Source organism: Rhodamnia argentea, chromosome 9 (genome assembly GCF_020921035.1).
Source record: "Rhodamnia argentea isolate NSW1041297 chromosome 9, ASM2092103v1, whole genome shotgun sequence".
NCBI classification, from domain to species: Eukaryota; Viridiplantae; Streptophyta; class Magnoliopsida; order Myrtales; family Myrtaceae; genus Rhodamnia; species Rhodamnia argentea.
In genome coordinates, this window is record NC_063158.1 from 26,256,043 (window position 1) to 26,283,855 (window position 27,813).

Below are 27,813 nucleotides of genomic sequence, written 5' to 3' on the forward strand. Positions count from 1 at the left end.
TCTCCAAAAACCCCTTAACCGAGATTAAGCTCAGAAACAGAATCCGTCCGTACACATGTACGTTATGTCATGTCTCACTATGTACGTTGACGACGAGCATCAAATCAAGACCACAATACAACATACCGCTATATACGTCTCGACAAATCAGGTCATGCGGTTCTTCCAAAACATAAAAGTGGCAAAAGTCACTTACCTAGACAAATCGCTCTAAGATATATATATTGGGCCCCACTCACCCCTAACCTGCCATTGGGCCCACCTGGACACTTGTTGACTCCCCTAATTGAACTTTCGCTGACCGTGGCACTACATATGACTTTGCAAGTTCGCCGCACCAACTTCCATCGATCATCAGCGAATTAAAACCCCTCTGCTCCTACATTTCCCTAGTAACACGATGAGCAAGACTCTGGCCGAAAAAGAAGAAGAAGAAAAGGCCAGGGAGTCTCGGCTTCGTCTAGCAATACAAAATGATGATGTTGCTGAGGTACATAACTTAATTGTGGAGGAGCGAGAGCTCTTAGATCGCGTATCTAAGCACCCATTCCCAAATACTCCACTACACATTGCTGCGGCCGCCGGAAAAACCTACGTGGCCATGGAAATGGTCATCTTGAAGCAGTCATTCGCTCGGGAGCTGAATCCGGAGGGTTATAGCCCTATGCACTTGGCTTTGCAACACGAGCATTATCAAATCGCGAGGGCACCGATGACCCTCGACCCCGAGTTTATTCGAGTCCGAGGACGAGGTGGGATCACCCCTTTGCATTTTGTAGCCGGGAAAAAAGGAGACAGTGGAAAGGAGAACATGGAGCTCTTGGAGCTCCTGGCTGAATTCCTATTTGCTTGCAAGTCGTCCATCGAAGACATGACAAGTTGATGCGAGACTGCGGTTCACATTGCCGTCAAGAGCCACAACCTCCAAGCATTCAAGGTTTTGTTTGGATGGCTTAAGCGAGTCTTTTTGATAGAAATCTTGGACTGGAAAGACCAAGATGGTAACACCGTCTTACATATTGCTGTTTTAGAAAAGCAGCCCGAGGTATGATTCTTTGATTTCATGGATGTGCTTGCTTTTATCATTTGGTCCTTGAATTTGACATAATCTAATCCAGGAACAAATGTTAGATAGTGATATACCAGGGGTTGAAAGTGCATGGATGTAGAAACATCGATAGAGAGGAGATTTGAACTACGCTTTGTTTTGTGTAACAGTATATCATATAGTATTATCATTCAGTGGTTGACATTTGTCGATAAGTGTCTACTTGACGATTGACACTTGATGTTGTTCATCATGGTGTTGTAAGCCGTAGAAGTGTCTATAAATTTGCTTGCTAGAAGTGGTCCCGTGGAAAAAAAACAAGAAAATCATTAAAAAAAATGATTTATCAAGTGATATGATATATTATAGGTGATTATTGTGACGATTGGACAGCATTGAAGCCTCCCCAATAAAAAAATCTAACACCCTTTCATAAATCAGTTGTGATCACTAATAATCACTTTGTGAGTGGGAGAATTTAATCCCCAATTAGATTGAATCTTATGCATAAAGAATATAAATATGCCTGTCTAAGACGGTCTTTCTTTTCATAGCAAAGATCTAATGTGAAACATGTAATTGAATCCTAAACCTTTCAGCCGACTTGATCAAATCCCAAACTTTTATGAAAAATCATAGTCAATCCAGTTAGTAGTTTTGTGAATTCACCAATGTCACAACTCACACACCTAGCTATCATTCATATAATTTCAGGTAAGATGAGAAAATCGCACTTTTTGAAAACATGTGGGACTTCATTACATGGGTTGAAATGATTGCCATGGTACATAGGTCGTTGCATCACTAGAATCACCCAAACTTATAGGGCACGAGCTCACTTTGTGCACAAAATTAAAAGCAGAGTGATAAAGCAGTGATTGGAATTGAAGGGATACATACTTCATTTTGGTTTCTTTTGCATTTCTCCCAGATCATCAACCTATTGATTGGGCATGTCAAATTAAAAGCGAGGAACTTCCAGGACGAGACGGCTCTGGAAATCTTCCTAGCGAATCCTACTGGCGATCAAGATCTTGCGAAGAAGTTACGAGCTCCTACTCTCAACCTCTCTTTATCAGAGTTTTTAAGAATACAGCTAACTGGGTACGAGGAGTTCATATTTAACTACGGCCTCCAAGATGAATCCGTTCGCGACATAATCCTTGTAGTGGCTGCCTTAATTACGACTGCCACTTACCAAGCCATGCTCACTCCTCCAGGAGGATACTGGCAGGATCACTCTTCAAATCTCCCGGCCAATTCCACCGTCGTAACTGCCAATTCCAGCAACATCGCCGCTGGAAAACCACATCGAGCTGGAAATATTATTCTGAGCGGCGCATATCTGTACGCGTTCACTACCCTCAACAGTTTTGTTTTCTTGGCCTCCATTGGCACAATCTGTATGATCGCCGTTCCCCTACTGCCCCACGCTACCCCGGTTTACTCGTTAGCGGTTTATGTTGGTTTTGCCTACTTTTCCACCCTTATGATCGAATTCACGAGATTCGATGCGATCGTGGGAATCATCATAACGGCATGTTTTTTTAGCTTGCTGCTGGTCTCGTTGGCGGCCCAGTGGAAGTCGTGGTCAAACCACAACCGGCTCCTATGCGGAATCGATGTGACAGGGAGACGCGTCGGCCATTTCCCAAAACTGAAGCATGGAAAATAGTTTGCAAGTATTCTTCTCGCGTGTGCAATATGATACCTATGTTTCTAGTCCCCAGGTTTGTAAAAGCTAAGACTCTTCTTATTCCTTGCACGTAATGGACTCATCTATTAATTCCTTAATACTGAGAGGCCTTTAAGTCTTTTTCTTATTTTCAAATGGCTTTTTTCCGGTTTCAACTTCGATGCGGTGGAAACTAAAAGCACTGAATTGCAACTCGCACAGACGAAAATCTCTTCAGGTTTTTCAAAAGATATAGACTACATGATCCTATGGAAACATAACAAATTAATACAGTTGAAATCCTTTCTCTAAAGTGAATTCATTATGTAACAGATTATGAGTGACTATTACGCTAACAGGCTATTTTTTTGCCACAAAATATAAATAGTAATTTACCTTGGTACTTTCGAAACTATTGATTGCTTTATCTACTGGGTTAGAAACTTCAATAAGATAGGCCTAACGTATGTGCAGAATTCAAATATTATCGACCCTAGCTACTGGGAATCGAAAAATGTATATTGGCAAGTTTAATGTTTGAAAACGGGTTACAATATATTTTAATGTGTTTAAATATATCTAAAATCATGTTGACGGCAGCGACGTGTTAACTTGTTCAACTAAATGTGTGTACGCATGTCATAAATGGGATGAAAGGCTTAATCAGCGCCACGTTTGCTCTTTGTGTACATAATTAGGTGAGACCCGTTCATGACATGAGCATAATTAAGCTCAAAACCCTGCACCCTTAATTAACTACATGACGTGTAAATAAGTCACGTCGAAAATCGCTAATCATAGGTGTTGCAGTGAATTATGTGTGATCAAGTACACAAATTTCAACACTTTCACAATAGAACTATACATGGTTACAAGACAACTAACACACTATACCAAACCGACATTTACCTCCAAAGTTGTGTTGTTTCGTTGGATTCAGTTTCCTAACTTTTTCTCGATGCAATGAAGCCCCCTTAACTCGCACATTTTTGCAGTCGAACTTCTCCGTTACTATCATCGTTATTGTGCGGTCATCTTAATTTCTATTATTAGAAAAAGAAATACAGAAAAGGAATGCTAACCCTGTTCGTTTCCTGGTAATTTTACTCCTTGTCGGTTCAATTAGAACATAAGTGGCAACGTGGAGTGCCGTCCATCCCAAACATTTCATAGTGAGGGAAGGAACTTGCCAAGAGCAAAAATGGGTCACTAACCCACTATCTTTGTTCTTGGACTTTCGTAAAACCATTCACATTCAATTAACTACATCAGGTTTGACAAAAAAAAAAACATAATAATAACTACATCAGGAAAATAGAAGGTCTGAAAAAGCCAAAGAAAGGTTCATCTAAGAATGGAAACATTGACAGACACTGAAACATAGAATATCACAGAGTTCATGATTGAGATTGTAAAGGGAAATTATTGAACGTATTGAGTCAGTCGACAGTATAACCAATCAAATGGGATAATTATCCAAAAAGTCCTAAACTTATTATACGACAACCAATTAAATCCTATGTGCCAATATAGTCCTCAACATTTTGACAATTTGCCAATTCTATTCTTAACTTTTTAATTGTGTCAATTCAGTCCTAAACCTTTTGACAATTTGTCAATGTAGTCCATTCTACCAATATAGGTTTAGGACTAAATTGGAAGAACTTCAGAAGGTTTACGATTAAATTGATACAATTGTAAGGTTTAGGACAAAATTGGTAAATCATCAAAAAATTTAGGACTTAATTAGCACAATTGACAAATTTAAAACTAAATTGATCACCGTACAATGAGTTTAGGATTTTTGGGATAATTTTCTCCCGTTCAAATTATACCTGTATCCAGGGCCCGACCTCTTCAGAGTAAACACTAGAGATTACATGTGAATCTGTGCCCTTGAAGGGAAGGACAGGGATGGGGATATCCGTGAACACAGGGAAGAAGACAAAGCTTGTGATGCAAAAACTAAAATAACCCCATCAAAGCTAGTGGATTGGTCCTTTCAGGATTTCTTGTCTTATATCTTCTCAAGACTAGTTGACTTCCAAGGGAGGGATCTTTGCACATTCTTCTCAATTCCCCCATTCAACAGCAACTTAGAGAAGTCCCTAAAGAATCAGATCACCAACATTCTCTCCTTGGACTTTGCTCTTGAGTCTGAGAGAGTTGTCCATCATGACCAGCTGTACAGTACAGTCAACTGAAAATGAAAGGAAAACTCAACCCCACGTACCAGTTGAACCCATGCGAAGATGACAAATTTAAAGGCGCCTTAACCCATATTTCTCTTCCTGGCAGTAGCTATAAGAGACTAGGATTTCTATGGCGTGTTAAGCCCTTCTTCAATAGAAAGTGTAAACCAGGATTGTCACTGATCAAGAATGGAGCAACCGGGTGATGACTCTGGAGTTTCACTCTCTCATCAGCCCAAGAAGCTTGAACCTGATAGTCTGAACATCGAAAATTCTGGTGAATGAATCTTTCTTTAGTGAACTTTTGATGTTGGGTTTCGAGATAGAGCAACTTCTTTTGCAATTCAGCTACGAACTTGGTAATTAGTATAATTTTTGCCGCGAGTCGGTCGTGGGAGTTTAAATTTCAGAGAAATTGCCCTTCTTTGAACTCAACTTACTATTTTCTTCTGCATCTGTTGAAACATGACCAAACCTAACATAATGACCTTTAATTACTGAGCAAAAGCATGTCTCAGAACCGGTTTTAACAAGCAGTTTCAAAGGTGAGTGGCATGAGCGTTGAGCAGTATTACATAGACCATCTTTCATTGAAACTTTTATAAATTGGTGCCTAGTTGCTTTCAACATTTATTCACTTGTGGATGATGAATTTTCTGCAGATGAACTAAATGATTCTCCAATCGAGGAAGTGAGGTTGACCGTTTCGATTAGGGATGATCCGACTTTGCCCTGCTTGACATTTCGAACATGGTTTCTCGGAATCACCTCATGCGCAACTCTGGCCTTTTTAAATCAGTTCTTTGGCTTCCGCAATAACTCAATCTCTTTGACATCCGTTTCTGTTCAGATTGTGGTACTTCCTCTGGGAAAATTTATGGCAGCAGTTCTCCCAAATAAAGCGGTTTGTGTCCGGGGAACAAATTGGTCCTTCTCATTGAATCCAGGACCCTTCAACTTGAAGGAACATGTCCTGATAACCATATTTGCCAATGCGGGCTCGAGCGGCGTGTACGCTATTAACATCATCACCATTGTCATGGCCTTTTATCACCGTCATATTCACCCTCTAGCAGCTATGTTGCTGACACTGACTACACAAGTATATTCTTTAGTAATCACTTTTGGCTTCGGGCTTGACAGTCATTAATTGTTCATGTTTTCTTGCTCTGTCTACAAGCTACTGTGATTATTGATCTTACATGACGCAACGAAATGCACGAAAATTTGCAGATGCTTGGATATGGATGGGCAGGGATTTTCCGGAAGTTCCTTGTTGATTCGCCATACATGTGGTGGCCGGCAAACCTGGTTCAGGTCTCTCTCTTCAGGTATGCCTCTAAGACTGCTACTTTATTTTCTTCTTCTTTTACCGTTACTTCTTTCATTTTCAAGAGTCCACTTCCTTTGACCTTTCAGGGCATTACATGAGGAGGAGGTCAGGCCCAAAAGAGGATTGACGAGGCTGCAGTTCTTCCTCGTAGTCCTCGTATCGAGTTTCGCCTACTATGTCGTCCCAAACTATCTGTTTCCATCCATAACTGCCCTATCCTTTGTATGTTGGATATGGAAGCACTCAGTCACAGCGCAGATAATAGGGTCCGGGCATAGTGGTCTTGGTGTTGGCTCCTTTGCCTTGGATTGGGCTACTGTTGCTGCCTGGAATGGATCTCCGTTAGCCTACCCAGGGTTTGCAATTATAAACATAAGCGTCGGTTTCTTCCTCACCCTCTACGTGCTGATCCCTATCGCCTACTGGATCAACGCATTTGAAGCCAAGAAGTTCCCTATTATCTCGCCGCACGTATTTACTGCTGATGGACAATTATATAACATCAGCTTAGTCCTGAACGCAACAAACTTCAAATTCAATCAGCATGGATATGATGATTACAGTAAAGTTCACCTGAGTATCTTCTTCGCCTTTGCTTATGGATTGAGCTTTGCGACCTTGGCAGCTACAGTATCTCATGTCGCTCTCTTCCATGGCAGGTGAATGCTATTTACTCTTGTGCTGATCATGAGTATCATTAGATGGACAGAGAACAACCTCTATTCTTTCTTTTGCAGTAAAACAGAATAGCATTTAGTAATTGAATGATAAAAACCATGAGGATTACAATGTTGGTGGCGCACAACAAAATCGCAGAGCCCCGGGGGATGAATTGTCTCAAAAACAGATTCTAACATTCCATTTACAGGACTATGTGGCAACAAACAAAGGCGACTTTTCGTGATAAGTTCGATGACGTGCATACTAGACTGATGAAGAAGAACTATGATGCTGTCCCACAATGGTGGTTCTATTCGCTGATGCTGATAATGACCGGACTCGCCATGCTTGCTTGTGAAGGATTTGGTAGACAACTTCAACTTCCATACTGGGGAGTCCTCCTAGCGCTCTGTCTAGCTGTATTCTTCCTATTGCCAATTGGAGTAATCACGGCCACCACAAACCAGGTATAGTTGATATGAATTGCTCTCGATCTTCTAACGAAAATCTCCTCTTGTTATTGATGAGACATCTAACTTTCGTGTTCAGCAACCCGGATTGAATGTCATCACGGAGCTGATAATCGGTTTCATATATCCTGGAAGGCCTCTGGCAAATGTGGCATTCAAGACATATGGTTATATAAGCATGGTGCAGGCGATTACTTTTCTCTCAGACTTTAAGTTGGGCCACTACATGAAAATCCCTCCTAAGTCCATGTTCGTTGTTCAGGTAATTTCTGAGTTTCGACATTTGAAATTACAATGTTTCACATTATGCTTAGTACTGTTTTCGGATAATTATGCACATTCAAATAGTAGGAACTAATATCGACTTATTTCTCCGGAATGAAGCTGGCGGGGACCGTAGTTGCATCTTCAGTCTACTTTGGCACGGCCTGGTGGCTCCTCACATCTGTGGATCACATGTGTGACCCGTCCAAATTGCCCAAGGGAAGCCCGTGGACGTGCCCTGGGTACGACGTGTTTTACAATGCCTCCATCATTTGGGGCGTGGTCGGACCACTCAGGATGTTCGGCCGCCTTGGGCTATACAACAAGATGAACTATTTCTTTCTCATCGGGATTCTCGCTCCGGTCCCGGTCTGGATCCTCTCTCGAGTGTTTCCCGAGAAGAAATGGATAAGGCTCATCAACATGCCCATCATCATAAGTGGCGCTGGGAATATGCTACCGGCAACATCTGTGAATTACGTAAGTTGGATAACTGTCGGAGTTTTCTTCAACATATACGTGTACAGGAGGTACAAAAGTTGGTGGGCAAGGCACAACTACATTCTGTCGGCTGGGCTCGACGCCGGCGTCGCCTTCATGGCCGTACTTTGCTATTTCACATTGCAGATTAGGAACATCAATGGGATGAATTGGTGGGGCCTGGAATTGGATGACCACTGCCCTCTCGCTAGTTGTCCTACCGCTCCAGGCATTCAGGCCGATGAAATGTGTACTACTCACAACATGCTCGCGGTCTAGGGATACTTATGCTGTCAAATCTTCCAGTGTAAAAGAAGAAAACGAAATAGATCTTGCAGTATGGATACATCTTTTGGTCTTATTTTTCACTACAACCATAAATTTAATGAACCGATCAGCATCATAAGTTAATGTCCATGGTTCAGACAAATCGAAAAGAGAACAAACACTTGCTTCTGCTGAGACTGTCCTAACATCAATGACCTGAACAATCTACATCATGCCAATCTTGCTATAAATTTTGTCTAGTAACTAAACGTTAGTCTCTCTTGGCAAGAACACAATATCGAGAGGGTCTTTTTGAAGCTACGCAAGGGCAGGAGCAAGCGAAAATTAAGAACAGAATCGCTGCTGCCCATGCTTTGGAGAAGCAGAAGGTGATAGTTTGAGTCGGACACCCCAAAATGCTGAAGCAGAAATGGGAAACATGTCTTTCTTGTTCTTCCCTGGAGGCTTTGTTTTAGGAAGAAATTTCCATTTTGCCTTCTTTTGGTCAAAGGACTTTGAACCGGAAATCTATGAAATGCCTCATCTTTTTTCCGGGCCACACACAAGAAGGATCCTCTCGAGAATATGCAATTTGTAGGCAAAACGTGATTTCTGCTGTTACGTTGGTCCTGCTCTCCTTTTGGTTTTTATTCGCACTTGTGAAAAGTCAAAAGTAACTTTTTCCTTTTCTGGTCAAAATCAAAATTATTATTCCAATTTTAAAATAAATTATGGAAAAAATACTTGAAAATTGTGTTTCAATAATTAAGATTGTCATGGCAAAGTATTAAAAAAGTCTTAAACCTATTGCATTGATACCAATTCAATCTTAAACGTTTTAATTTGACCAATTTAATCTTAAACATTTTTTGCATTGGTACCAATTCGATCTATCCTACCAATTAAAGTAAAAAATCATTAGACTGGATGCCAACCGTTCTACGTGGCATCGCCAAGATTGGCATAGAATTTTTTAATGTATTTTTTAAAAAAATTTCTCTTTCTTCCTTTCTTTTTTTCTTTTCCATTTTTGTTTATTGATGTCTGGCGAGGGTCGGCCACCTCGGGCCACACCAGGGCAAGGTTCGGCCTCCCTAACGCAAGGCGGACCCTCGCCCGCACCAAGGCCCTCGTCTAGGCAAGGTCCGACAAGGCCAATCCCCGCCTAGGTGAGGCCTTGCGAGGGAGGCCTCGTCGATGCTCACTTGTTGCCGATGAGGGTGACCCTCACCCAAGCAAGGCCGGCTCTCACCAATGGCCGGTCTAGTGGCTAGCTAGTCACGGGAAAATAAAAATGGGAAAGAAAAAATGAAAGGAAAAAATCAAAAATTTAAAAATTACATAAAAATGTCTACATCAACATTGGCAGTGTTAGTAGAACGGTTGGCATCAATGTCAATGATTTCCTATCTAAATTGGCCTAATGGACTAAATTAATATCAATTCAAAAGGTTTGGGGCTAAATTGGTCCAATTAAAACATTTAAGACTGAATTGATATCAATACAATAAATTTATAACTTTTTTAATACTTTTTTCAAATTATTAAGAAAGTCAAAACACATGCACCGCTAAGTTAAAATAATAATACAAAAAACAAAAAGTCAAAATTACAATTCCTCCATCTAGATCTGCCCACTCTTTTTCGGTTCCTTTTGGACAAAATCTTCGACTTGCACCACGTGCCTCCCTCTCAACCTTTTTTTTTTTTTTTTCGGGGATAAATTACCAAAAAAGTCTTAAACTTATTACAATTGTGCCCAATTCAATTTTGAACATATTTTTTTTATTCGATTCAATCCTAAATTTTTTACAATTGTGACATTTGAATCCATCTTACGAATTTTGATTAGTCAAGGCCGATGTGAATGTTGACCGGGCAACATAATATTTTGATTTTTTTTTTTTTCTTTTTTTTTCTTTTTTCTTCCTTCCCTCTCCTTCTTTCACCTCTAGCCGGTCCGAGGGGAGGCGAGGCGAGGCTCAACCTCGCGGTCGCTTCCTCGCCTGGGACACTGCGGACCTTAGGAGAGGGAAGGAGATTCATGGACAGCTGATGGCCAATGGGTTCGCCTCCAATGTGTTTGCCATGACTTGGGTTGTGAATATGTATGCGAAGTGTAGGCAGGTTGGGGAAGCGTACAAGAAGTTCGATAGATTGCCGCATAGAGACCTGGTCTCTTGGAATACGATAATTTCTGGTTATGCTCGGAATTGCTGGGCGGCTCCTACGCTTCAGTTGGTTTTGCACATGCCGGAGGAAGGACAGAGGCTTGACTCCATCACCTTGGTCACGATTTTGCCTACTGTTGCTAATGATGAGTCCTTGAGGATCGGCAAGTCGATGCACAATTATGCCGTGAGAGCTGGATTTAAATGTCCGGTGAATGTTTCCACCGCTTTGTTGGACATGTACTCCAGGTTTGGGCTTGCGAGGTGGCGAGGCTCGACCTCGCCATCGCTTTCTCCCAGGCCGTTGGTCGCCGAGGTCCTACAACTAGCTGGAGGTAGAAGAAGGGAGGAGAGAGGAAGAAAAAAGAAAGAAAGATATATTAAAAATATTAAAATATATTAAAATATTATGTTGGGGATCAACTAGCGTTCACATCGGTGCTAGCGGATCGATATTCGTTGGATGGACTGAAATAGCATAATTGTAAAAGGTCTAGGACTAAAATGATAAAAAAAAAATTAGAACCGAATTGCCACAATTGTAATAAATTTACGACTTCTTGTCACGCCCCGACTCTCGAACCCGCGACATCCCTACCCAATCGCCACGAGGTCACGAAGGATAACGTCCCGGGCGCGTTATCGACCTATCAACTATATACGCATGCGGAAACGATTTACTCCCGGACAACATATAAACAAACAGAGATAGCATAGCAGGAGATACATACCAAGGCAGATAATCAAAAGGTAACATATACAGTCACCAGACAGCAGATGAGTCTTAACCCCACCGAGCTACAGAAATATATACAACCCCATACTTCGGGGCAGCTCACTAAGACCTCAAAAGGTTACCGTGTCAATAAGGTTAACTTCTCATCTACTCCAAAAGACTACTCTCATAACTTGGCCTTGGTATCCATAAAGCTCCATCACTTGGAACCTGAAAGTGGTTCCCACAACGGGGTGAGATATAAATCTCAGTGAATCAAACATAAGCTCGATTAGGACACCGATTCACCTGTAACCTCCTAAACACGAGGATTATGAAAATCACGATATAGACATATATCCAGCGATCATATCACATGGCAATAATCACCCACATGCATACTTACCAGCCTTCAGCCACACATAATGCAATGCTTGACTCCACTCAACAACCACATCAGACAACCAACCGAACACGCATCACACTCACAAGTATGCCTTGGACACCACACAAGTCCATTTATTAACGATGATCGCGCTCATGGCGCCACAATGATGAAGATCCACGCGATCGGCGTGATCGACTCTCACAATTAATGCGATCCCGCATTCTTCCGGGCAGACCGGGCCACGTTCCTTTTCCCTCTCGGCAACGGCTACTACAAGCAGTGTATCCAGTGCACCCCGCACGGCACGGCAAGTAGGCATCCCTATACGGGGCTTCGGTCCATCACAAGCTGCGACCGGCATCCGATAATCCCTTAAAACCGTACGTACCATACGGGGCATGAATTACCGTGCTTCTAGCAAGTCATGTGGTCCCATAAATATGGTACGGTGTGTACTATGTGTACAGATTGAACTTGCCAGGAAAACCCATCATCGTTCCTTCATATGACCATACAGCACACTCGACACATCAATCAATTTATTCTCTTTGATTTAGGCCGAATGTTCACACAACGTGCTCAAAGACTCGGCCCAAGGCCATTTTCATGCTAAAATATGTCTTTGATTTTGCACACGGTCATATGCATATGCAGATTACCAAATAGACGTTGCAAAGACACACGGAACAATTAATTCCCAAACAAACACCAATTCACTCAACGAGCATTTAGGGTACTCAAATCAACATTTCAACGAGGCGATCCGCCCAAACAAAGTCATCAATTCAACACGAATAAACCAATTCGATTAGGCCACATAAAGGCTCAATTTCGTGCCAAAGTCATTGATTAGCCAATTCGATTTATAATCGCCAATCGATCGCTCGTCCTTAACCTATCGCTCACTCGCGATCAAATCACAACATACAGTCAAATTCATTTAACAACAATTAGCCACAGACAATTCTAATTTAATCGATTATGGTCATTTACCCTAACCGGGTTTCTAACTAATCCGACCATAATCAAATCTACCTAAATGCCCTACCGACTAGCTAACTAATTCTAGGCGCAATTAGCGCCCTAACTAAGGATTATGGTCAACTCACCAAAAACGGTGGTCGAGGTCGGGTCGGACACGATTTTCAAGGCCGGGGGCCGAAAATCACTATTTACGCCGGGAAACACCGTTCACGCCGGAAACACTGTTCTTTCGGCGGCGGCCTTGTTCGGCGACATCGTTCACGGCCGAAAAACAGGTGACGAGTTCGGCGGTGAAATTGCTGCAAACCGTGGCGGCTCGGCGATTGGAGGTCCGGCGAGCAACGGAAGCTGAAAAACAAAACCGACAGAGGTAAAAACAGGGAAAACCTGGCTGAATTTGGGGGAAAAACGATCTCGCGGGCCGAGGCGAGGCTGCGGAAGGCCGGGGGACTCACCTACAGGTCGAGGACGACCTTCGGGACCAGCTGGGGGCGGTGGACGGCGGCCGGAGGCGGTCGAACAGCAGCGGTGCAGAAACCGGTGCAGAAACAGAGGAAAACGAGCGGAACAGGGGAGGCTGTCCGGGGATCAAATCGAGCTCTACGGGCGGCGATCGGCTTCCGGCGACTTCGTGGGACAACTAGAGGTGGAGGACGATGGTTTGGGGTGGTCGGCGGCCGGTGGGTATGACCGAATCGCGGCAGAGGATGGCGAAATCGAGGCCCGACGAAAATAGAGCAGGAAGGGCTTCGCTTCGCTTTCGGGGCTGATCGGCGGCTTCGCGGCAGTGCGCGGTGGTGGGATGGTGTCCGAAGGTCGAGGGGAAGATGGTGTGGTGGTGGGTGGTGGTCGGAAGGGGCTCGGGACGGCCGGAGCAGCTCGGGTGGCCCGCGAACGCGAAACAGGGCGGGATTTCGCCGGGTCGTTACGGGCTTTCCGGCGGCGAACGGCGGCCGGGATGACGGTGGTGGTGGCGAGGAGTGGTGGATTGAGGAGTAGGGTGGTGGATGAAGGTGGTCGTTTGGCAAAAATCGCCAAGGAAGAGGAGTTGTGCACGGTGGGAGCTGTTCTCGCGCAAAAACAGAGGAGGAAGAGAGAGCAACGGGAGAGAGAGAGAGAGAGAGAGAGAGCGAGAGAGAGAGAGAGAGAGAAAGTCACGTGGGTTTTGACTGGGGTGGCTGAGGATTGACTGAAGGTGGGGTCCACAAGATATTTTAAATATCTTGTCTTATATGCATTATTGGAGGGCAATTCGGTAATTTGACAAATCGGGATTGATCGGATTTTTGGCTCAACCGCTTGGGAATAAAATGTGAATTTCTACAAGCTAGGTTCGGTCGGGGAAAAGTTTAGGCGCGACGAATAAAAATCCTAAGTCGCGATGACCACGATTTCGAGACCCAATCGAAATCGAACGACATTTCGCAACTCGTCCAAAAATCGTCACTTATGTCCTTGCGATCCAAAAATTTGCGCCGACTAAAATTCAATTTCTTCCTTTTTATTGAATTCAGGCAAATTTACAAAGTCGGAATTTCCCGGGCGTCACACTTGTTTAGTAATTTCCTCATTTTTGTTCATGCAACTTTTTAATCAAAAGTCAAAAGAATAATAGAGTCGAGAAGTTGCGGCTGTCAAACCATATATTTAACTCTGACAAAAAGTAAACCATATATTTAACATTGCATACGATAAAATGACACATGGAAGAAGACAAAGCTTGTGATACAAAAATCAGATAATGATGCCTCACAAGACATGAGAAAATCATCAAAAAGTACTAAATCTATTCTTGTTTGACTAATTCGGTCATAAGTATTTTAATTTTGTCAATTGAATCTTATACCTTTATACATTTTATCAATTAAGTCCATCCGGCCAATTTTAACTGAAAATCCCTAACTTGGACACTAGTGTTGACATGGAGATGGTCGGCGCCGACCCCAACAACTTTTATTTATAGATTTTTGAAAAAATTTGAATTTTCTTAAGAAACTTTGAATTTTTTTTATGATCTTTTTCTTTATTTTTTCTTTCTTCCTTTTCCCTTTTTCATCAAGTCTAGAAAGGGTTTTCAATTGACCCTAGCTAGTCACAAGCGAGGGCTAGGTACCCTCGTTGGACATTGCGCAAGGGCTGTGAAGCCCTCACCGATCACATGCTAGGACAGTTGGCAAGGACTTTGCGACTCTAGCAAGATCCGGCAAGGGTTGTGACCCTCGCCCCGAGACCAATGAGGGTTTCGTAGGCGGAGGTCACGGCCCTCACTTGCAGCCGGTGAGGGTCACAAGGCCCTCGCCTGTAATCAAAGGGATTGGCCAGCGATTCTTGCCAACAAAAAATGAAAAAGAAAAGAAATTATAAATTTTTTATTGAAATTGCCCACGTAAGTCTTGGTCGTGTTACATAGGCGATTTTCAAGTAAAATTAACTAGACGGACTTATTTGGCATAGTATCAAAAGGCTTAGAACTGAATTAGCAAAAATATAGTTGGTTTATGATATTTTGGATATTTTTCCCTATAAGAGATCGAATGACTCGTCCGTAAAAGCGCTTGATAGGAGAAGGAATCCATCCCATTATAAACTCTGAGACATCTACTTAGTTGCCCGACGTGGGACTTTTGCCTGCAGGTTGCATGATGTGGGACATTTGCCCGCATCATCCTCCCTCTATTTAGGGCTTTACAACCTCGCAAAACCGCCCTAGGATGCAACCTCGGGCCACCACCAAGGGACCGCAGCCCCGAGGATAAAGTGCCGGAAGATGGATGCCCGAGGAGTGGCTTTGAATCCCTCGTTACTACTCGGACCAACTTGATGTGTGGTGAGAGTGGGTGAGAATGTGGAATGAAATAGACAAAAAGAAACGGGTTTGATGTGTTTGCGAAGAAAGAATTTTGGGACAGAATTGTTCGCCAACAAGACATAAATGATTACTCCACTAGCCAGGTATAAAAATTTGAAAGTTGGCCACCAAGACATAAAGGGTTACTGTTGTGTGTGCGTAGCAGAAGCCTAATATCTTCACGTGGAGAGAACGCCAAGAGGGAGCTCAAATCCTAGCCCATCAATATATCCAGTTGTACCCACCTTCATTTAAAAGCTTAAGCCAATGAGTTATGGGTTAACTAGATTATATTAACTACTTAACACCATACCAACACAACTCACATGTACATCTAGCAATGTCACACCCCGACTCTCGAGTTCACGACATCCCTACCAATTCGCCACAGGTCATAGATGATAGCGTCCCGGGTAGGCTATCGACCTACGTACTTAAAACGCATGCGGAACGTGCTATACTCCCAAATAATTACAAACAGCGGGGATAGTATATTAGGAAAGCTTAACAATCGTTCATTCAAAAGACTTCTTCATACTTTAACCAAAAGTAGATGAACTCTAACCCTACAAAGCTACAGTAGTCACAAACAACCCCACACTTCGGGGCGGCTCTCGAGAATCTCAAAATAAAGGTACTAAAGTTAAACCTTAATATACTTCAAAAGACTAATCCATGAGCCAAATCTTGGCATCCATGGGGTTCCATCACTCGAGACCCGAAAATGTTAGCCCACGACGGGGTGAGAAATAAATCTCGGCGAAGTCAACGCCTAAGCCTGGCTAGGATGTTGATTCACTCAGAATTCCTAATAAACAATCGTATCATCCAAGAGCAGATATTTCCAACCACATGCAAACTTACCGGTCTTCAGCCACGCATAATGCAATGCTTGACTCCAATCAACAATCACGATGACGAGATAACTAGCAAGGCATCACATCAACTTACACACATGGGACACCACACGAAGTCCAATTATTAACAGATGAGGCCACATGGCCCTAAGGCACACTAAACGGTTGGTGCCTAGCACACTAGACAGTTGGTGCTCTACCGGCGAGACCGTGCATCGTCCCATTACTTCGGCGACGGCGATCGCTATGCCAGTGTAATTCCGATCGACACGGCACGACATAGCAGGCATTCCAAAAGGAGCGTCGGTCCATCACAAGCCGCGACCGGCATCCGCTCAATCCGACGACACGGAAAGGCGTGCGTCTAACTAGTCGTGTAATTCCGGTCGACACGGCACGATCATGTCGGGAACAACCATTAAGTGACCACTCAATCGCATCCGACAACAATCAATCAAATTCTTATCTTTAGACTTAGTCGGATGCTCATGCATTCATGATCAAAGACTCGGCACCATGCCGTTTTCATGCTAAAAATATGCGGTTTGCTTTCACTCGGTTCGCATGGATGCACAAATTGTCCACCAGACTTTGCATATGAAAACATGGGACCGACACCCACAATTTTCATTCGGAACATCCAACACGCAAAACTAAGCATCCAGACACGCAATCGGGACAATCAGCCGATATCTTCAATATTCTGACGATAAAAGTCAATCCAAATTTATAATTCAACTATCGAAATTCCAAACCAACCACCAATCAAGCGTCCACTCGGCTCTGTCCTATCGCTCGCTCGCGATCACACACCGGCAATCATTGCCCAAACAATCAGTCCGATCTACTACCAAATAACCGCAGACATCTTAACCAGCAAACTAACTTAATTAATCGTGGTCATTTAACTTAAACCCAGTCTCTATTTAACCGACCACGGTTAGGCTACCTAAACACCTTATTAGGCTAATTACTATAATTACACTAACTAATTATCGCTAATTACACTAACTGAGCGCAATTAGCGCCCTAATCGGGGTTTAGAGGTCGACTCACTACAACGGCGGTTGATGTCGGGTCGGGCACGAACTTCGAGGCCATTGTCGAAAAATACTGTTCACCGCCGGAATTACTGTTCACGATCGGCCGGCGCACTGTTCACGCGCGGTACTGTTCACGGCCGGCGAGGCACTATTCACGAGGTACTGTTCACCGAACACTATTCACCGGTACTGTTCACCCCGCACTGTTCACTGCACTGTTCACCGAACAGTAATTTCGGTGAAACGGCTCGGATCTGAGTCGGATAGGCGTCGAGGACCCGGGCTCGCGACTGAGAAGGTTGAGGGTGGCGTAGGGACGCAACTGAGGTGCCGGATTTGGGGGTTTCGGCGGCTCACGGTGGCGAAGCGTCACGCCGGAGGGCAAGCGGCTCCGGTTAGCTCGCGGCCGGCGACAAGGTGAGCTCGGGACGACGCGGCTGAGGCGGAAAGTAGGAGGTCGCGGGTCAGCAGGGCTTCGGGTCCACAGATCTGGGGGTCGTGAGGTCTCGCGGACGAGTTAGCCTCGCGGGCGACGACTGGCGCAGGTCGGCTCGGGACAGAGGTCGGGGTCGACGGGCCTGGTCGCTGATGGCGCGCGGAGGACCGATGACTGGTGGAGGAGCTGGTGGACGGTGGTGGTGACGGGATGGCGTGGGGGTTGGGCAAGGTGAGGGCGGAGGGGCTGGTCTCGTGAGTTGCAGGGGGAAGAAGAAGAAGAAGAAGATGAACAGGAGGGGTGGGGGGGGGGGGACTGTCGTGTGGCAGAGGAGAAAAGAGAGAGAGAGAGAGAGAGGGAGAAAGCACGTGGGGGAGGGGGCCGGCAAAGAGAGAAAGAGAGGAGAGAGAGTGAGATGATGTGAGGGGGTTTGGTGGTGATGGGACATCACTTGTCTCGTCACCCTTTAAGATTTTTGTCCTATTTGTATAAATACCTGCAGGCCTTTTTGAATAACAGGTAATATAGGACTGGTTGGATATTTGGCTCAATCGATGGAAAGTAATTTTAATCTTTTCACAGATTGGCTTTGTCGGAAATAGGCTCAGACGCGATGGTTAAAAATCCTAAATCACGGCGACCGAGATTTCAGGACCTAAACGAAATCGAACGGCAAAGCGGGACTCGTCCAAAATCCGTCACTTAATTCCTTATGATCTAAATTTTGCACCGGCTAAAATCCAATAATAATCCTTTTTATTGAACTTGATCTCTGCACGGAGGGTCTAATTTCCAGGGCGTCACAAGCAATCTCTCTCTCACGTGTGAGCTTCGGTGTTAGGTTTGCTCCCCTTAATCCAAGTCTCTTCTCGCCAAGACTCGCGTTACCAAACTAACTGTCCATAGTCTCTTCTCGCCGATTTCACCCGGACTAATTGTCCGTAAGTCCAATACCTTCATTTGGAGAGAGGCCAAGAGGGAGTCCAAATTTGAGCCCGGCAACATATTCAACCGAACCTATCTTCATTCAAAAGCTTAAGCCAATGAGTTATATGTCAACTAAGATACATTAACGGCTTAACACCATACCAATTATTCGACGTGAGACTTCTCTAATACAACTCAAACGTGTATCCTAATAGTTATGCCTCCAACCAAGAATAAAGAACTTGAAGGTTCACCACCAACGAATTGAAAAAAAATAAAATTGAAAGCCACTTAATTGAGAGAAATTCTCATATATCATCAAGTCAAAAATCCCCTCCATAAAGGTCATCTCTTATTTATATAGGGACGGACTCTATGCTAGAAAATATTAAACAAGGAAACATAAAATTAGGAAACCTTAAACAGGGAAATATCAAATTAGGAAACGTTGAAATAGGAATTACTAAGACGGAAATCGAGTTGAATTAGGAAACTTACTCCAAATAGGACATTAACTTGAAATAGGAAGCGCTTGATTGCCTTTCTTTATTAGACCTCACCTTCTGCTGCCGCATCAAATGACCCCATCAAAACCAGTGGTGGTGGCCGTTCAGATTCTTTGCCTTTTTATCATCTCATAAATTGACTTCCAAAAGAGGAATCTGCAGATTCTGTTCGATTCTATCCCTGGACTGAACTCTTGAGTCAAGAGTGATCCGTCATGACCAGCTGTATAGTAGAGACTACTGAAAATGAAGTCATGAATCAACCCGACATATCAGTTGAATCCATGCGAAGTTGACAACCCTAAACGTACCTTAACCCGTGTTTCTCTTGCCGGCAGATGCTATAAGAGACTATCATTTCCATGGTGTGTTAAGCCCTTCTTCTTAGAAAGTGAAAAACAAGATTGTCGCCGATCAAGAATGGAGCAACAGGATGACGACTCTGGAATTTCACTCTCTCATCAGCCCAAGAAGCTTGACCCTGACAGTCAGAACATCGAAAATTCTGGTGAATGAATGTTTCTTTAGTGAACTTCTGATGTTGGGTTTCTGACATCGAAAATATCACATAACCCATCTTCCATTGGAACTTCTATAACCATTGCCAAGTTGCTTTCGACACTTATTCACTAGTGGATGATGAATTATCTGCAGATGAAGTGAATGATTCTCCAATCGAGGAAGTGAGATTGACTGTTTCGATTGAGGACAATCCGACCTTGCCCTGCTTGACATTCCGAACATGGGTTCTGGGAATAACCGCGTGCGCAACTCTGGCTTTTTTAAATCAGTTCTTCTCCTACCGCCAAAACTCGCTCAGTTTGTCATCGACTTCTGCTCAGATTGTGGTACTTCCTCTGGGAAAAATTATGGCAGCAGTTCTACCGAAGAAAGCAGTTCGCGTCCCAGGAACAAAATGGTCGTTCTCGTTGAATCCAGGACCCTTCAACTTGAAAGAACATGTCCTGATAACCATATTTGCGAACTCGGGCTCGGGCGGCGTGTACGCCGTCAACATCATTACCATTGTCATGGCCTTCTATCGCCGTCATATTCATCCTCTAGCTGCTATATTGCTGACACTGACTACACAGGTATATTCGATAGTAATCACTGTTGGCCTGGGGTTTGACAATCATTAATATTGATGTCTTCTTGCTACTGTCTGTGATTATCCACCTTCTATGATAAAACAAAATGTACCAAAAATTGCAGATGCTTGGATATGGATGGGCAGGGATTTTCCGGAAGTTCCTTGTTGATTCGCCATACATGTGGTGGCCAGCGAACCTGGTCCAGGTCTCTCTCTTCAGGTATGCCTCTAAGACTGCTACTTCATTTTCTTCTTTCTTTAAGGTAACTTCTTTAGTTGTCAGGAGTCCATCTCTTTTGCAATTTCAGGGCATTGCATGAGGAAGAGGTCAGGCCCAAAAGAGGATTGACGAGGCTGCAGTTCTTCCTTGTAGTCCTCGTATCAAGTTTCGCCTACTATGTCGTTCCAAACTATCTGTTTCCATCCATAACTGCCCTATCCCTTGTATGTTGGATATGGAAGCACTCAGTCACAGCACAACAAATCGGGTCTGGACGTAGAGGTCTTGGTATTGGCTCCTTTGCCCTGGACTGGGCTACTGTTGCTGCCTTCAATGGATCTCCTTTGGCCTACCCGGGGTTTGCAATTATAAACATAAGCATCGGTTTCTTTCTCGTCCTCTATGTGTTGATCCCGATTGCCTACTGGACAAACGCGTTTGAAGCCAAGCGGTTCCCTATTATCTCATCGAGCGTGTTTGATGCTAGCGGACTCAAATACGACGTCGAATTAGTCCTGAACAAGACAAACTTCAAATTCAATCAGCAAGGATATGATGATTACAGTAAAATTCACCTGAGTATCTTCTTTGCTTTTACTTATGGATTGAGCTTTGCGACCTTGGCAGCTACGGTATCTCATGTCGCTCTCTTCCATGGCAGGTGAATGCTATTTGCTCTTGTGCTGATCATGAGTATCATTAGATGGATAGAGAGAACTACATCTATTCTTTCTTTTGAACACCAGCAAAATATATCAAGACATCCCACAAAACTTTTGCAGTAAAACAGAATAACATTTAGTAATTGAATGATAAAAACCATGAGGATTACAAAGTTTGTGGCGCACAACAAAATCGCAGAGCCCCGGAGGATGAATTGTCTCAAAAACGGATTCTAACATTCCATTTACAGGGCTATGTGGCAACAAACAAAGGCGACGTTTCAGGATAAGTTCGATGACGTGCATACTAGACTGATGAAGAAGAACTATGATGCTGTCCCACAATGGTGGTTCTACTCACTGATGCTGATAATGATCGGACTCGCCTTGGTTGCTTGTGAAGGATTTGGCAGACAGCTTCAACTTCCATACTGGGGAGTCATCCTTGCCTTCAGTATAGCTCTCTTCTTCACGTTGCCAATTGGAGTAATCACGGCCACCACAAACCAGGTATAGTCGATATGAATCACACCCGGTCTTCTAATGAAAATCTCCTCTTGTTATTGATGAGACATTTGACTTTCGTGTTCAGCAACCCGGATTGAATGTCATCACGGAGCTGATAATCGGTTACATATATCCTGGAAGGCCTCTGGCAAACGTGGCATTCAAGACATATGGTTATATAAGCATGGTGCAGGCGATTACTTTTCTCTCAGACTTTAAGTTGGGCCATTACATGAAAATCCCACCAAAGTCTATGTTCATTGTTCAGGTAATGTCTGAGTTTCGATATTTACCATTGCCATGTCTCATATTATGCTTAGTACTATTTTCGGATAATCTTACAGATACAAATCGTAGGAACTAACATTGACTTATTTTTCCCAAATAAAGCTGGTGGGAACGGTAGTTGCATCTTTAGTTTACTTTGGTACGGCCTGGTGGCTCCTCACATCTGTGGATTACATCTGTGACCTGTCCAAATTGCCTGTGGGAAGCCCGTGGACTTGCCCCGGGTATGACGTTTTTTACTCTGCCTCCATCATTTGGGGAGTGGTCGGACCACTCAGGATGTTCGGCCGCCTTGGGCTATATGCCAAGATGAACTATTTCTTTCTCATCGGAATTCTTGCTCCGGTCCCGCTCTGGATCCTCTCTCGAATGTTTCCCGAGAAGAAATGGATAAGGCTCATCAACATTCCCATCATCATAAATGGGGCAGGGAATATGCTACCAGCAGGGTCAGTGAACTACATAAGTTGGATCATCGTCGGAGTTTTCTTCAACATATTTGTTTACAGGAGGTACAAAAGTTGGTGGGCGAGGCACAACTACATTTTGTCTGCTGGGCTCGATGCTGGCGTCGCCTTCATGGCCATACTTTGCTATTTCTCGTTGCAGATTAGGGACATTAATGGGGAGAGTTGGTGGGGCCTGGAATTGGATGATCACTGCCCTCTCGCTCATTGTCCAACCGCTCCGGGCATTCAGGTTGGAGATTGCCCCGCCTTTGGTTGATCGGAAGACATCCTGAGTTCTTTGCCGATATGCAATGTCAAGGGGAATAAAATCTGTAAAATTCACTACATGCTCACTTTCTAGGGGTACTTTTACTGCCAAATCTTCAAGTAGAAAAGAAGAAAACGAAACAGATCTTGCAGTGTGGATATATCTTTTGGCCTTATTTTTCACTACAACCATTACTTTGATGTACCAATCATCATCATAAGGTAATAAATATGGTGAAGAGAATGAGACTATAGAAGCCGAACCAACACACATGCTTCATGCCAATCTTGCTCTAATATTTTGCTAGTCATTGAACTTAATAGTTAGAGATCTGCAAGAGTGACCATCAAATGCAAATAACTGAGTAAAGCTCACACGTGTGTGTGCCAGGTAATTCAACCTCGCGCGAGTTCTATCACAGCTCAGAGTACAGACTGGAGAATTACATGTGAATGTGTGCCTTGAAGGGAAGGATAGGGATGGGGAAACTAATGAATCCATGGAAGAAGACAAAGCATGTGATGCAAAACTTCACAAGTGAAACAACCCCATCACAACTTGTGGATATGGCCGTTCAGACATTTTGTCTTTTTAACACCACATGACTTGCTTACATCCAAAGAGGGAATCTTTTACAGGTTCTTCTCAATTCCATCCAACAGCAACTTGAGAAGTCCCGAAAGAATCAAACACCAACCTTCTCTCCTTGCACTGTACCTTCGTCTCGTACTCTGTGTCAAAGAGTGATCCGTCATGAGCAGCCGTAATGTAGTAGAAAGAGACAAATGAAAATGACAGCATAACTCAACCAGATATGGCAGTTGAATCCATGCGGAGATGACAAGTTTAAACGTACCTTAACCAATATTCTTAATGCCAGCAGATGCTATAAGAGACTGTCATTTTAATGGCGTGATAAGCCCTGGTTCTTTAGAAAGTGAAAAACAAAATTTACACTGACCAAGAATGGAGCAGCCGGGTGACGACCATGAAGTTTCACTCTCTTCTCAGCCCAAGAAGCTTGAATCCGATGGTCTCACCCTCGAAAATTATGGTGAATGAATCTTTCTTAAGTGAAATTTTGAACTCCTTTTCATTGTATGATGTTTGTGTTGAATTATGTTCCTGGATTTTTATTTGCACTCTGCTGAAAAAAATGGTGTCTGATCTGCATATGATTACCACAGCGAGTTTCAGCCACAATACCAAATGAAGTAGAACTTCATATTCAACTGTGAACTTGGATATTATTATAATTTTCCCAGCAAGATAGTCATGGAAGTTTGGATTTTTGAGAAAGTACCCTGGTTAGGACTCTACTTACTAGTTGCTTCTGAATCTATTGAAACACGATCAAGCCTCTGAGTCAGTGTGCATGTTAACACAATGGCCTTTGGATGATTGAGCAAAAGCACGTCTCAGAACCGGTTGTAACAAGCAGTTTCAAATGTGATGGGGTTCATCCGTTCAGTTTGATCAATGGCATGATCAATAATATACTACCCATCTTTCATTGGAACTTTCATAAACTATTGCTTAGTTGCTTTCCACAATCACTCACTAGAGGATGGTGAATTGTCTGCAGATGAAGTGAATGATTCTCCAATTGAGGAAGTGAGACTGACTGTTTCGATTAAGGACAATCCGACCTTGCCCTGTTTGACATTTCGAACATGGGTTCTGGGAATCACCGCATGCGCAACTCTGGCTTTTCTAAATCAGTTCTTCGGCTACCGCCAAAATGCGCTCTCTTTGACGTCAGTTTCTGCTCAGATTGTGGTACTTCCTCTGGGAAAATTTATGGCGGCAGTTCTCCCGAAGAAAGCAGTTCACGTCCCAGGAACACAATGGTCGTTCTCATTGAATCCAGGACCCTTCAACTTGAAGGAACATGTCCTGATAACAATATTTGCCAACGCAGGCTCGTACGGAGTGTATGCCATGAACATCATCACCATAGTCATGGCCTTTTATCACCGTCAAATACATCCCCTAGCAGCTATGTTGCTTACACTAACAACACAGGTATATTCATTAGTAATCACTATTGGCCTGGGGTTTGACAATCATTTAGTCTTCATGTTTTCATGCCCTGTCTACGCATTACTGTGATTGTGGACTCTCCCTGATGGAAGAAACGCATAAAAATTGCAGATGCTTGGATACGGATGGGCGGGGATTTTCCGGAAGTTCCTTGTTGATTCGCCATACATGTGGTGGCCAGCAAACTTGGTTCAGGTATCTCTCTTCAGGTATGCCTCTGGGACTGCTACTTCATTTCCTTCTTTCGTTTCCGTTACTTCATTCCTTGTCATGAGTCCACTTTAATTGGACTTTCAGGGCACTGCACGAGGAGGAGGTCAGGCCCAAAAGAGGATTGACGAGGCTGCAGTTCTTCCTCGTAGTCCTCATATCGAGTTTTGCGTACTATGTTGTTCCAAACTATATGTTTCCATCCATAACTGCCCTATCCTTTGTATGTTGGATATGGAAGCACTCAGTCACAGCGCAACAAATTGGGTCTGGACGTCATGGTCTTGGTATTGGCTCCTTTGCCCTGGATTGGGCTACTGTTGCTTCCTTCAATGGATCTCCTTTAGCCACCCCCGGGTTTGCAATTATAAACATAAGCATCGGTTTCTTCCTCGTGATTTATGTGCTAATCCCGATTGCATACTGGACCAATGCATTTGAAGCCAAGCGGTTCCCCATTATCTCGTCACACGTGTTTGATGCCAACGGAGGCAAATACAACGTCGGATTAGTCCTGAATGAGACGAACTTCCAGTTCAATCAGCAGGGATATGATGACTACAGTAAAATTCACCTGAGTATATTCTTCGCTTTTGCTTATGGATTGAGCTTTGCAACTTTGGCAGCTACGGTATCTCATGTTGCTCTCTTCCATGGCAGGTAAATGCTTTTTGTGCTTTGTACTTATCAATGAATAATCGCTACATGGGCAGGGAACTGCCTCTAATCTTTCTTTAGTTCACCTGCAAATGTATCAGGAAATCCTACAAACTTTTGCAGTAAAACAGATTAACATTCAGTAAATGAATGATGAAACCATGTGGGTAACAAAGTTTGTGGCACACAAAGTTGCAGGGCCGGAAGGATGAATCATCTCAAAAATGGATTCTAACATTCCATTTACAGGAATATTTGGCAACAAACAAAGGCAGCTTTTCAAGATAAGTTCGATGATGTCCATACCAGACTGATGAAGAAGAACTATGATGCTGTCCCACAATGGTGGTTCTACTCACTGATGCTGATAATGATCGGACTCGCCATGCTTGCTTGTGAAGGATTTGGCGGACAGCTTCAACTTCCATACTGGGGAGTCCTCCTAGCAATCGGTATAGCTCTCTTCTTCACATTGCCAATTGGAGTAATCACGGCCACCACAAACCAGGTACAGTCAATATAAATTTTTCCTGATCGTCTATGGAAAATCTCCTCTCGCTATCGATGAGACATCTAACTTTTGTGTTCAGCAACCCGGATTGAATGTCATCACGGAGCTGATAATCGGTTACATATATCCTGGAAAGCCTCTGGCGAATGTGGCATTCAAGACATATGGTTATATAAGCATGGTGCAGGCGATAACTTTTCTCTCAGACTTTAAGTTGGGCCATTACATGAAAATCCCACCAAAGTCCATGTTCCTTGTTCAGGTAATTTCCGATTTTCAATATCTAATTTTACCATGTCTCATCTTAATTTTAGTACTGTTGTAGAATAATTATACATTTTTTTTTTGGTCGGAAAATAATTATAGACATTCAAATAGTGGGAAATAACAGTGACTTATTTATCCTGAATGAAGCTGGTGTCAACAGTAGTTGCATCTTCAGTCTACTTTGGCACAGCCTGGTGGCTCCTCACATCAGTGGAAAACATCTGTGATCCAGCCAACTTGCCTGTGGGAAGCCCGTGGACGTGCCCTGGGGATGACGTATTTTACAATGCTTCCATCATTTGGGGTGTGGTCGGACCACTCAGGATGTTCAGCAGCCTAGGAGTATATGCAAAGATGAACTATTTCTTTCTCATCGGAATTCTCGCTCCAGTCCCAGTCTGGATCCTCTCTCGAATGTTTCCCGAGAAGAAATGGATAAGGCTCATCAACATGCCTATCATCATAAGTGGCGCGGGGAGTATTCTACCGGGATCGACGGTGAACTACATGTGTTGGATAACTGTCGGAGTTTTCTTCAACATATATGTGTATAGGAGGTACAAAAGTTGGTGGGCAAGGCACAACTACATATTGTCTGCAGGGCTCGATGCCGGTGTCGCCTTCATGGCCATTCTTTGCTATTACACATTGCAGATTAGGGACATTAATGGGGTGAGGTGGTGGGGACTGGCTTTGGATGATCACTGCCCTCTCGCTAGTTGTCCTACCGCTCCGGGCATTAAGGTTGGAGATTGCCCTGTTTTTCATTGATCGAAGGACATCTTAAGTTCTTCCCAGATATGCAATGTCAAGGAAAAACAGATCTGTACTACTCACTACTTGCTCACTTTATAGCGATAGATGTAGTGTCATATCTAAAAGTGGAAAAGAAGAAAACGAAGTAGAACTTGTAGCGAGGATAGAGCTTTCGCCATTAGTTTTACTACAGCCATTAATTTAATGAACCAATCAGCATTGTAATAACAAGTTAACAACCATGGTGAAAAGAAGACACATGCTTCTGCTGACATTATCATAATATCAGTGAGCTACATCGTAGAACCTTTACACCTTGCCAATCTTGCAGTAATCTTAGCTGCTAATTCAACATTGGTCGGTTTTGACAGACTTCCCTTTCTAATTTTGAATCTTCATTCAGTTAAAATGCTGTTCTGATCATTTAAATGGAGCGAAACCGTGCTAAACGAGAGTTGTGTATTTATGCACTATATTTAATGACTGGATTTGCGAATGGGATGCAGACAAATATGGAGAGGCCTAATGTTCCTAGATCTTCGCATTCTAAATCGTTAGATCGTTGCAACTTGCAATTAAAAGTCTTAACTGTGTAATGTACTTTATTTGCATTGACTC

At 43.4% G+C, this 27,813-nt stretch overlaps 1 protein-coding gene and 1 pseudogene across 6 annotated transcripts; both read left to right on the forward strand.

The window, feature by feature from the left end:
- Positions 1 to 370: 370 nt before the first annotated feature.
- On the forward strand, positions 371 to 2,457 carry LOC115730154 (annotated as a pseudogene).
- Positions 931 to 27,555, forward strand: LOC115729238 (oligopeptide transporter 1-like). 6 transcript variants are annotated; one of them, XM_048285825.1, is made up of 10 exons: positions 931 to 942; positions 4,907 to 4,911; positions 19,390 to 19,494; positions 19,556 to 19,772; positions 19,919 to 20,358; positions 20,480 to 20,577; positions 25,092 to 25,664; positions 25,911 to 26,169; positions 26,252 to 26,434; positions 26,587 to 27,555. In XM_048285825.1, exons 3-10 carry the CDS (start codon positions 19,480 to 19,482, stop codon positions 27,208 to 27,210), a joined length of 2,409 nt encoding a protein of 802 aa, XP_048141782.1. In that variant the 5' UTR covers positions 931 to 942; positions 4,907 to 4,911; positions 19,390 to 19,479; the 3' UTR covers positions 27,211 to 27,555. The 6 variants fall into 6 exon arrangements, with proteins under 6 accessions (XP_048141782.1, XP_048141781.1, XP_048141783.1 ...); XM_048285824.1 differs by lacking the exons at positions 19,919 to 20,358; positions 20,480 to 20,577 and adding exons at positions 24,337 to 24,776; positions 24,906 to 25,003; XM_048285826.1 differs by lacking the exons at positions 931 to 942; positions 4,907 to 4,911; positions 19,390 to 19,494; ... (1 more) ...; positions 19,919 to 20,358; positions 20,480 to 20,577 and adding exons at positions 5,030 to 5,192; positions 24,337 to 24,776; positions 24,906 to 25,003.
- Positions 27,556 to 27,813: the final 258 nt, after the last annotated feature.